Source organism: Podarcis gaigeae (assembly GCF_964106915.1).
Source record: "Podarcis gaigeae genome assembly, chromosome: 5".
NCBI lineage: Eukaryota > Metazoa > Chordata > Lepidosauria > Squamata > Lacertidae > Podarcis > Podarcis gaigeae.
The window spans coordinates 40,828,639-40,840,473 of record NC_139681.1 but is presented as its reverse complement, the minus strand read 5'-3'; the positions used below and the strand labels follow the sequence as shown (position 1 = coordinate 40,840,473).

Below are 11,835 nucleotides of genomic sequence, written 5' to 3'. Positions count from 1 at the left end.
AGGAAACTGTGCATAGGGTAAAGGTAAAGGGACCCCTGACCATTAGGTCTAGTCGTTGCAGCGCTCATCTCACTTTACTGGCCAAGGGAGCCGGCGTTCAGCTTCCGGGTCATGTGGCCAGCATGACTAAGCCGCTTCTGGCAAACCAGAGCAGCACACGGAAACGCTGTTTACCTTCCCGCCAGAGCGGTACCTATTTATCTACTTGCACTTTGATGTGCTTTCGAACTGCTAGGTTGGCAGGAGCAGGGACCGAGCAGCGGGAGCTCAACCCATTGCGGGGATTCGAACCACCGACCTTCTGATCGGCAAGCGCTAGGCTCAGTGGTTTAACCCACAGCACCACCCGCATCCCTGTGAATAGGAGAGCTGACCCTAATAAACTGGGTATTATGCTACAGGCTGCCTTTTGGTGTGTTTTGTTTGTGTGTGAGAGTAACATTCCTTGCGTGGCGAGTGCTGTCAGGATGCGCCCCTGCATTTCAAAGTTTATCACTAAGCCACTATTTACTAGTTTAGCTGTTCACTAGTTTCTGCAGGTGGGCGTCCCGTCCCCCCCCCCCTAACAAGCATTTATCATTTGCTATTCAATAGCTAGAGGTGGGCAGAAGATCTCTGGGTGATTTGCAAATGGATTAAGCAATCGGCTTCCAATTGTCTAAAAAGCTTTCCCTACCCTTAAACTAAAAGAAGAAGAAGAAGAAGACTGGGGTGGGGGTGGAGAGAGAAACAAGGAGTGAGTTTCTGCATTAATTTAAAGGATTTGTGATCTTGGTTGCTGGTATTGATCAGAAAGTCCTGCTCTGAGCATGTGCACGTCTTAGTTCCAAGCGTTTGTCCGCAGCCTGAGCATTTTGCACCTGGCTCCCGTGGGTGGATCTCCAGAGTTTCAGTGGTAACAGGAAAAAAAGAAGATCCCGCAAGCCTAATGTCTGCCCAACCCCTGCAGTAAGTAGCTTGGCCGTTTTCTTTTACTTCTATTTTCGGAGGGTTTTGGAGCGGGCGGGCGGTGCTTTGGCAAATCCTCTGCTAGGAATGTGTTCAGGAGCAGGCAGAAGAGGAGGGGGCGTGCCTGAGATTTAAGGTGGCGTCCTGCCCTGCCTGCCTAAGGCAGCCTTCGCCAACGTGGCGCCCTCCAGATGTTTCCGACCACAACACTCATCAGCCCTAGATCTGGAGGGCACCGCGTTGGCGAAGGCAGAGTTAAGGTTTAGCTGTGTTTTAATATGCCCCATTCAGAGGTTATCCAGATTGTGAAGAGCCTTGCACCCGGAGAGGGATACGGAGCACCAACGCAGTAAGCTTTTTTTTCCCCACAGAAGAGGGACCCACATTAAGAACAGCCCACTGCACATAGGATAATAGATTTTTTAGAGCTGGGAGCCACCCAGGGGTCATCTAGTCCAACCCCCTGCAACGCAGGAACATAAACCATACCGGAAGAAGCATTGGCTCCTGATTTAGAGGTCTAAGAATTGCACAGGTGAATTTTTAACATGTATGAGCACAATCTCGGGTCAGAAAATCCTCTTCCTCAGAAGCCGCCTGTCAAGCGAGGAGGGGGCGGTGCCGCCTCTCTCCAAGCGGCCACCGAGGCAATGCCAGTAAGCAGCCGCTAGGGGGAGCGTGGTGGAAACGAAACGCCGCGCATAGTAACTTCGCTGAATTGTCAAACATTGTCACGGTTAAAGGGGCTGAAGAGAGACAGTGATCGCTCAGGTAATGTGAGAGCCGCAGACTTTCTCCTCCTCGTTATTTCCGGGCATTCCGATTAGTCTCGTTTGAAAAGGTTTAATTCAGACTTGCTTGGGAGCCTCTTCCCCCCACCCCTGCGCCCATCTTGCCTTTTTAACGTTTTTGTAGCCGTTTTTAATAATAATAATAACAACAACGGCGACAAATAAAATCTGATCCAGGCTGCAGAAGACGGTGGGATAACTTCGAATAAAGCAAAATCATTTTCCCACCGAAAAAGAAAATGATTAAAGCGTGGCCATAAATATCCTCGATGCTCCTGCTTGCAGTCTGGGCTAAGATCATTTGAAGCAGCGGCGGGGGGGGGGGGCGGTTGCGAGAAGCCCAGGAGCATAATTTTGCAGAAAGTCCATTGAGACTGCAGTGCTGCTATACATGTCTGCTCAGCAACTGAGGCCTTTGAGTTCAATGGAACTTGCTCTCAGGTAAGTGTGGCTCTAGGATCGCACCCTGAATAGATCTGCTGTCAGGTTTATTACGAGGCTTGAAATGTGGCAAGGCGGATGTATGGTTCCTCCTGACTTGTGCAGAATTTGCCTGGCCCTGCTTCAGAAACAGTTTCTGGACAAGAGGGCTTTGGGGGAGGGGGGGGGAGAAGAAGCCTCTAGCGAATGTTTCAAATAACCACCACACTGTATTTCTAAATCACATTTGTTTTCAGTACGCTTGAATACCTGGAGCCAAAAGCAAAATTATGCAACTCAAATACAATTTAAAAAATAAATAAATTAGGAGGGTTGACTAAGAAATCCACCCATTTTTATTTTATCAAAATGGTGGTGTTTGCCATACATTCTCTTTACTCTGTCTCCAAATTGTGCCAAACACTTTGTACTTTGAAGGGGGGAGAAGCATGCTTAAGAGTTGCAATCCACTTAATCCTGAGAGTATGTCCCACTGAGCTCAATAGGGCTTACTTCTGAGTAGGCATGTAGAGGATTGCACTGCCAAGGAAGTGAAATTTGCTTTAAAGGCTGTTGTTGTTGTCTTGGCCTCATTGCTTTCCTTTAATTACTTCCTTTGAATGGGCTTAAACACCCCCCCCTTTGTTTCCAAAGGATAGAACACTATATGTTGGGGGTAGAATGGCTGCCTTTCAATACAGCTTGCAGCCCATCTAGGTGTGTTATTCATGTGATAAACTGTGTTAAAGGTTGTGCTAGTAAACATTTTTTTTTGACAGCATTGAAGCTTTCTATCTAAAAAGAGCCATTGCAAGAGTGGCAGGAGCAAGAGGAGCTGGTGGCCTTGCACCACCCTCTCTAAGGCAGTTGCCCTCTTTTTGTTTCCCTTTGGCTACAGGCCTCAGAAAGCAATTCTACACAACACCAGGCAGGGGCCTTCAATTCCAAGAAATCTTTGGATCTCTTCCCCAACCCTTCCCCCAATCCCACAAGTACAGTACAGACGACACCCAGTAGTAGCTTTAACCCTTTTTGTTCAAATCGCTGTGTTTATTTATCAACCTTCCTTTTTTTCCTTTTCTTTTTTAACTTCCTTGTTGTTTTTGCCAAAGCAGGCCCTGAGAGCAGCCTGGTCTTTTGCCCATTCTATTTTTGTTCCACTGATTGTGACCAAAAGCAAGACTGCTGCTGAATCATGATCCTGGTTTTCTTACGGAGCATGTTTTTTAAAAGCATTTTATTTGACGATGTGATGGGAGGCGGGTGGATACTTAAGTTCCCTGGTCTTGAACATGTTATACTTGGAAGTCTAATCCCCCTCCTTGCCCACATAAATTTGTGTTGCTTACCGGTACTTACCTATGTGGATCAGGATGCCAAGCAGATTCACAGATGCATTAGAATGCTAAACTACCCTCCCTTTTAAATTAGCAATTCAAAGCCTATGATTGTATGCACACTTACTACTAGGGAGTAAATCCTATTAGTGGGGCTTACTTTTGAGTGAATATGCATAATACTGGCTGCATGTAGCAACCTTGCAAGTTAGGATTTTGTAGCTACACTGCCCATTCAGAGTGCCATCTGTTGAGCCTAGACAAAGTAGTATGTGGACTGTAACCTGGTTTGGGGCTGCTGTCCTTAACACCAAAGAAGGGGTAGGTCTGCTAAGCACCCTGAGAGTTGCTTCTGAGTAAGCATGCATAGGATTTCACCACTGGAAAAAAAAATATTCTTGTAAATGTAACCCTGTGCATGTTTACTCAGAAGTCAACAACACTGTATTCAGTTGTGTTTATTCACAGGTAAGTACATATAGGGTTAAGGATGCTTGGCTGAAAGCAAGCAGCACCTTACTTCTGAGTAAATGTACACTGCTAATAAGACAGAGAGCTATGTGGAATCTGTGTCGCAAAGAAGAAAGCCGGTCATAAATCTGTATTTCCAAATGCAGGCGGGTTGAGCTAAAGTCATGCATCCTGTTTTGGGATGACTTTATGCCTTTTGGGAACAGCTCATACTTCATATGAAATATCTTGCATTGCAGCTGGCATTGGAAATTTCCCATGTAAGTTGGAGAAGATGACCTCTTGTCATCACACTCCATCCACCCTCAAACTCTATAAAAAGGGGGGGAAAGGAGCTCAGAGGCTGGCCTGCCCACCAAATGCAAACTCACAGCTTTTTCTACCATCTGTTTTAAGCCAACAAATCCGAGGACTTTGAATTGTGCTAGTGGGAAATGTTTCTGTCCATGTAGGCGGAAAGTTTGGGGATTTGGTTACACAAGTCCTTTGTCCCAGGACATTTTGCCCAAAGCACCATTGAAATGTACAGCTTTACCTGGAGTAAATGGTAAGGGCTGTATTCTTGACCTCACTTACCTGGGAATTAGCCCCTTGCAATTCAATAGGACATACCTCCGAGTAGACAGGGTTAGGATTCGGCCCCACTGAACTCAATGTGACTCATTTCTGAGCATGCCTGGCTACTTCCCAGCTTTGAAAAGGCGAAAGTGGTGTTATGTATTTATCAACTTTAAAGGCAACTCGAACACACGGCCCCCAGGTGTTGAAGTAGTCAGAACCTTTGTCTGGTCTGCAAACCAAAAAAAGGTTGCCTTTGCTTAACCCAGGTATCTAAAGGGAAATAAGAAATAATTCACTTTAACTGTGAGCTTGATCAGAAACCTACTGGACGCAGAGAGGCGTGTGTTGCAGTATCACCCACTCCAGGTAAATATCTAGCTGGGGGGAGGAAATCTCATGTTTTCAGCCACTGTTATCTGTTGGGGTGGGGGTGGGGAATGCATGGAGGTTAATCTGCTTTTCCTGCTCGCTCGTTTGAAAACGTTGCAGTATGGGGACGGGAGCTGTTTTAGCTCTGGACGGTCACTTGACCCTCCACGTTACCGGTCTTGCGCGTGGTGCTTCTGAGCACAAGTGTGGGGGCAGAGGGCAGCCCTCCTTTCAAGGGGTCACCCCGTTTAAAGTGGGGTGGGGAGGCAGAGGGGGCGGGACACAAAAGCACCCCCTTGTTCTATAATCAGCACCTTAATGTAGCCAATTGTTTCAGGATTCCGTCGTGGAACGTTCCCGGGAGGGAAGCATTGTGACGTCAGCGCACCTACTAATCCTCCCTGCTGAGGGGGAGCCTGGAGCCATGAGGTCATCGCAGCGGCCACTGTAGCAGCGCCAGCAGCAGCTTCAGAGGCCGGCGGGGTTGGGGGGGAGGGGAGCTGGCCCGAGGAAGGCCGCCTGGGATCCCGCAGCCGCACTCCAGTTGCAACCCGAGGCTGCCGCCGCCGCCGCCGAGTTCCTCCGCAAAAGCATGGAGGAGGCCGACGCGAAGGAGCTGCAGGTCGGCTCCTGGCTACCCGTGCTGGTGGAGCAAATGGTCAACGACACCCTGGTGGTCACCTTGAGCTGCGGGGAGAGGCGCTTCACGGGGATCCTCCTGGATTGCACTAAAAAGTAGGCACGCGAATTGCTTTATTCTCCCATTTCCTCCCCCCTCGCCCCTCCCCGCCACCGCCACTGCACGCGCAAAACTTCCAAAAAACGCGGGGGAGGGGAGCGGGGATTGCAACGGAGAACTTTGCCTTCCCCGCCGGGGCCTGCTGCAGGGCGAGGGCAGAGCAGCTGGGCAGGAGGAGGGATTAGGCCATAATCTGATTAAAGAGTTAAAGTTGCATGGCACGTTGCAGTGGGGGAGGGGAGGAAAGTGCAGAGAGGGGGTGGGGTGGGGTGGAGAGGCTGGCTTTTCTTGCCCCTTCTGAGCAGCAGGTTCTGGTTTCATTTTCTGTTCGAAATTCCTCGTGGAAGAAATATTTTCTCCTCTCTGAAAGCCAGTTTTCAGATTGGTGCAAAAGGCCTTCGAGAAGGTTTCTGCAGTGAGCCATAATTTCTGTGGGTGCATGTTCTTTTTGAAAATGTGCATCATGTAGAGGAGAAGCATTGCTTTCACCTTTCAAACCTGCAAACTTCTGTGTTTCCTATGTTGGAGGGAGGGGGGGTTGCCTCCAAATGTTGCAACTTTGCTAAAAGTTTTTTCCTCATTTCCCCCCTGATAAAGCCCCACTTTGTGCTGCCTATGGGTGGCTGCTGGTGCAGCAACATGATAACCTCATGATGTCACATGTTGCCATAATTACAGACTTCTTTGTTCAAAAATATTGCACACTTCAGAAAGCCTTTATCTTGAGTTGAAACAGCCTCAGCTTGTCATTTTTCTTTCTTTCTGAATTTAGCAAAAGTACCGACATTGGAGAGTGTGTGTGTGTGTAGGAAGGAAACCTCATAGGTACATAATATAAAGGGGAGCAGCAAAGCCCTCCCCCCCCACTTCCCAATCTAGGGTTTATTATGTTTGGTGAAATCCCTGCAAATGAACAAAGGTTGGTGCTTTGTGTTTGTACTAGAGAATAATGTTATCCACATGTAGTATGTATAAAATTGCCTGCTTTGCAGGATTATCAAAATGAAAAAAATTCATGTGCATAATAAATAAAGCTCCTAATGGTTTGTTAAAGTGCACATATAAGGTCCTCTAATAAAGGAGCCTTGTCTTGACCAAACCAAAGCTGGAAAAGCAACCGATGATAGAAAATTGAGCTTAACCATGTTATTGAAACACTCCTTTCTAAATAACCTGAAATGGCACTGATTCTCTCTCCCTTGTGCACACGTTCTTTTGTCCTAAAATAGCCAAAACTTCTTTGGAATACACCCACTACCCCAAACTGCAAATCAAGAGTCTCTACAGCAGTGATCACAAGGCACTCCTCAAATATGGGCCATTCTGTTTTCTGATGAGAAATTGTAAATAAACACCTGCCACTTCTGGAGGCCCCAAATCCATTTTCTGTAATAAGGACTTGATCTTGGTGACAGCTTCGCTGTTCCCCCACCCACAGGCAGTGTGCAGCCATTAGCCTTTGACAATTATCCTGCAGGCGTTATCTCATAATTAGATATTCCAGCAGCCATTAATAGAAATGGCATGTGATTTTAACATACGGCTTCATGGGCATTCCACCCCACCCCCGCAGTGAATATTTTTCATTATTTTCAGCATGTAAACATGCACTCCGTGACCAAACAATGTAAAATTTGCTTCATCGGTAGACACTATATTCAGTCTAATGGTGGGTTTCTGTGGCTCTTCTCCCCCCTCCTCCACCTTTCTCGTTGTCCAGGTAGCTAAGTTACTGCTTCTGATATTGTCAAACTAGCCACAGAAATGCTTGCATTATGTGTCCAGCCATTGCTGCAGCTGTATTGATTTCTTCCTGGCACCTGAGACTCTGAAGCAAATTAACATGGGCCACAGTGCACTGGGATTTTTTTTGCGTGCAATCCCTGTTGGAACACATTGGAAGGCAGGGGCTCTCTCACCAAAGCCCCTTGAGTTTCCACCAGACAACCAAATGAGCAGTTTTCATGTTTGTTTGTACATTGTGTTGCTTCTCTGCCATTCTGCCTCCTCCTCTATATAGGCAGTTTCAGCCCCTTGAATGTTGGTTTCTGAGATTCACTCTTTTTCTCTCCTGGCTGTTGCATTATTTCAAGTTACACCACCTCCCTTTAAAAAAAAAAAATTAAGCACAAAGCACACTACTGTAACCCACTCAGTTTAAGCTTGCTATTGAACTTGGTGCAGAATTGAGGCTGAATAGTTTGATAAAATTGCATCCCCTGTACCCGGGGCCTGTGGGCTCTTGGTTGCCCTCCAGCCCTTCTTCTGGCTCATGGGACTTTCCCCAGGCCACACCCCTTAACTCACTCTGCTTTACACCCTCCTTGAGTGTTCTTGCCCAGCTGGGATGTGTCCTTGTGCTGTGATCATGCTACTTGCTTGGCTGGGTGGAGGACAGACAGATGTTCGAGTGTTTGTAGAAACCAGCTTAATGTACAAAGCTAATATAGTAGTACCTCGAGTTACAAACGCCAGGTTATAAACACTTCAAGTTACAAACTCCGCTAACCTGGAAGAGTTACCTCAAGATGAGAACTTTGCCCCAGGATGGGAATGGAAATCGTGTGCAGGTGGCGCAGCGGCAGCAAGAGGCCCCATTAGTGAAAGCACACCTCTAGTTAAGAACAGTTTCAGGTTAAGAAACGACCTCCGGAACTAATTAAGTTCGTAACTAGAGGTACCACTGTATTCATGTTCACTGCTCTGCCTTTGGCCCTGCACACCAGTGGTATGTGCCCCTCCTGCACAGAATTTGGCCCTCAGATTGAATAACATTCCCTAAAAAGGTAAAGAGATCCTTGACTGTTAGGGCCAGTCACGGACGACTCTGGGGTTGCGGTGTTCATCTCGCTTTATTGGCTGAGGGAGCCGGCGTACAGCTTCCTGGTCATGTGGCCAGCATGACTGAGCCACTTCTGGCAAACCAGAGCAGCGCACGGAAACGCCGTTTACCTTCCCGCCGGAGCGGTACCTATTTATCTACTTGCACTGCTTGCTTTTGAACTGTTAGGTGGGCAGGAGCAGGGACCAAGCAACAGGAGCTCACCCCGTCGCAGGGATTCAAACCGCCGACCTTCTAATCGGCAAGCCCTAGGCTCTGTGGTTTAACCCACAGCGCCACCCACATCCCAACATTCCCTACTCTTGTGCTAAAGGCTACATTCAACCCATATTTTATGGGCTTCCTATACTTATATGTATATGAAATGGCAATAAATCAAAGCCTGGCTATTGGTGTATGTACCTGGTGCAGTGGACTATTGTCTGACTTGCCACACTTCTCAAGCCAGGTGCCTTTGTTATAATCTTTTCAGTCTTTTTAACTCCTCCGTGTTGCATCTGCTTGCTCGCTTGAGCTTATTCGATATAAATAAATGTTTTCTCCCAAATAACAGGGCAGGATCGAGGGGTCTCTGTAATTTTCTTGCCTTGGCTGGATGAGAGTTTTCCCCTAGCAGACTTTCCTGGGTAAAGGCAATGTAAAGCAGCCCTTTTGGGTTGCTTTTTAATGCAAGGCTTAAATAGCTTATCTATTGTTTTCTTTTCCAAACCTCCCAGGCAGTTCAAAAGCTTGGTGCCTATCCATTTGGAGCACAGTTCCTGGCCCCATCCCCCACCCTCTTCCTTCTTCTCCTCCTCCTGGTTTGTTTAACCTCTTTCTACTCTTTCTTTTCAATAGGACTAAGATACTTCATATTCAGTTTGATATACTTCTTTCCAGCTATCTAAAATGCTTCCAGAATTGCCTTGCCATCTGTTGCAGGTTGATTTATTTGACCGGTTTAACATAATTGCCCTTTTCATACACTCCCTGGTCAAACCAAGAGCTTTAAAGTTGTTACCTGAAAGATTTCTTTGAAGGGGCATCCTGGAGAAGAGCGTAAGATATTGATAGTGCAGTCCTCCTACCCATGTCCACTCAGAAGTAAGCCCCATGGAGTTCAGTAGGCATTATTCCCAAGTAAATGTGCGTAGGATTGCAGAATGGCTGAGGAAGGGAAAGAACCCGAAATAAGTAAAAGCTGCAGTATCTTGCTAGACTGGAGAGCAAAAAGTATAGGTGGGAGACAAAGGAAAAGAAATGCATGTGGAAATCAATGTGATTGGAAACGGTAAGAATAGCCAAACCTGTATAAAAGATGTAACAAGATACTAGAAGAATTAAAAGCCCAAGGAATGATGCACTAATATGACTATAGGGCCTTCTCGGTAGTGGCGCCCGCCCTGTGGAATGCCCTCCCATCAGATGTCAAAGCGATAAACAACTACCTGACATTCAGAAGACATCTGAAGGCAGCCCTGTTCAGGGAAGTTTTTAATATGTGACATTTTAGTGTATTTTTCATCTCTGTTGGAAGCCGCCCAGAGTGGCTGGGGAAACCCAGCCAGATGGGCGGGGTACAAATTATTATTATTATTATTATTATTATTATTATTATTATTATTATTATTACTAGAAAGAACAGATCTGGGAGAGGGAAGGAAGCCCTCGTCTCTGCACAGAGAGGTTATGGCCTGAATGCTGCATCATGAGGGTTGGGAAAGAGAAGAGCGGCTTCTCTTTTCAAATGACTGATGTGCGCTGGAGTTTCTAATTTGCACTTATCAAGAGGTTGAAATCAAAAGGGGGAGGGGAGTGGACCTCAGAAAGCAGCTGGACTTCCAGCTCAACCATTTGACTTCCTGATTTATTGTGGCAGACAAATCTGCATGTCCTTTTGCTGTTTTCCTACATTGTTAGATTCAGTATCTGAATGCCTGTATGTTTTACAGTGATTTTTTTAAAGAAATGAAACTGTGTTTATATTGCAGCTAAGTATCCACAAATGACAGGGTTGGCTTACCACTTTGTTATTGTTCTGAGGTCCCCCGTCCCTCTCTTGGCACATAGAGAGAACGGGGGGGGGGGGTGTCTCTCATTTGTGCTGCTGAGGAAGGTAAGAAAGGAGAGGTTTCTCCTGTGTGGAAGGGACTCCTGGCGTTTCTTATATTCTCCAAGCAGCACAGCAAATGGAATCTCTGTGGAGTATATCTGTGTGCTGCTCTCTCTCCTGCTCAACAGAAAGCTGGGGAGGCATCCCCTGGCAAGCTGTTGAATGGATTTGCAGTCGCTTGAACATTGGTTGTCCACAAAGAGGCATCTTGAGCCCGTTTTACAGTACACCCAGCTGCTTTGCGCTTCACCCACCTGCAACAGTAAATATTCTGCCTATGGGGTTAAATTTTGGATAAAAGTAGGTCCCTTTCTTTAGCCTTGTTTTGACAAGTATTTGCTTTGGGCAGGAATAATATGATAACAGGGAGGGCTTTTTTCTGGTTCCCAATTGTTTATTTATTTATTTATTTAAAAAAATGTTTTGCAATTTTTTGACCAGCTACTAAGTTACAATTTTTTGTTGCTCTCCATCTCTATGAAACCACAGATTGTAAATGCTTCTGCCTCCCCTCCCCTCCTGCCATCTACAGTGGTACCTCGGAAGTTGAACAGAATCCGTTCCGGAAGTCCGTTCAACTTCCAAAACATTCAGAAAGCAAGGCTTCCAAAGAACGTTTGCAAACCGGAACACTCACTTCCGGGTTTGCGGCGTTCAAGAACCAAAATGGATGAGTACCAAGGCGTTCAACCACCAAGGTACGACTGTATCTATCTATTGATCGATCGATCTATCCATCTATCCAGTTTGTTTACTTCATTTTGCATCTCAGCAAGTAAGTATTGTGAATAAACTTGCAGACTGATCCTGTGTGCCTTTTCTTGTAAGGAAGTATTACTGGGTTCTGTAGGACGTACTGCCCAAGTCAGTTTGCATAAGACTGTAGCTTTATTGGGGCGCTATCAGTGTTTTGTGAAATGTAGCAACTTTGGTTGCAGAGAACCAAGTGAGAATGGGGAGGAGGGCAGCAACAGGACAGATGAGACATGGATAACATACTATAGTAGAAGAAAAATCCCTGAGGGTTTGGAATGGCTGAACAAAGGGCTGAAAACATCTGCCAGTTGAAAGGGATTCTTGGGAGCAGGTACTCAAGAGTTGAATGGAGCTGTTTAAAAGCTGATGAAGGTACATCTTCCTAACTCACTCACCTCTGCTCCAATGAAGTTGTTGCACAGATGAAATAAATCTCATTGCTCCTTCCAGGCTGTATTTAAGGATGCAAATGTGGTAAATAGGTTTATGCCGCACACAAGTATAGATGC

General features: G+C 46.3%; 1 protein-coding gene across 4 annotated transcripts in view; it reads left to right on the top strand.

The window, feature by feature from the left end:
- Positions 1-621: 621 nt before the first annotated feature.
- The window catches only part of PWWP2B (PWWP domain containing 2B), a 35,480-nt gene continuing 24,266 nt past the window's right edge, over positions 622-11,835 (top strand). The window contains exons 1-2 of one of the 4 annotated variants that reach the window (XM_083741078.1): positions 622-948; positions 5,235-5,632. In XM_083741078.1, coding sequence (XP_083597204.1) covers positions 5,490-5,632 — 143 coding nt within the window. In that variant the 5' untranslated portion in view covers positions 622-948; positions 5,235-5,489. Of the gene's footprint in view, positions 949-1,637; positions 2,181-2,764; positions 4,895-5,234; positions 5,633-11,835 lie in introns of those variants that run through there. The other 3 variants (XM_083741075.1, XM_083741077.1, XM_083741076.1) reach the window with 3 other exon arrangements.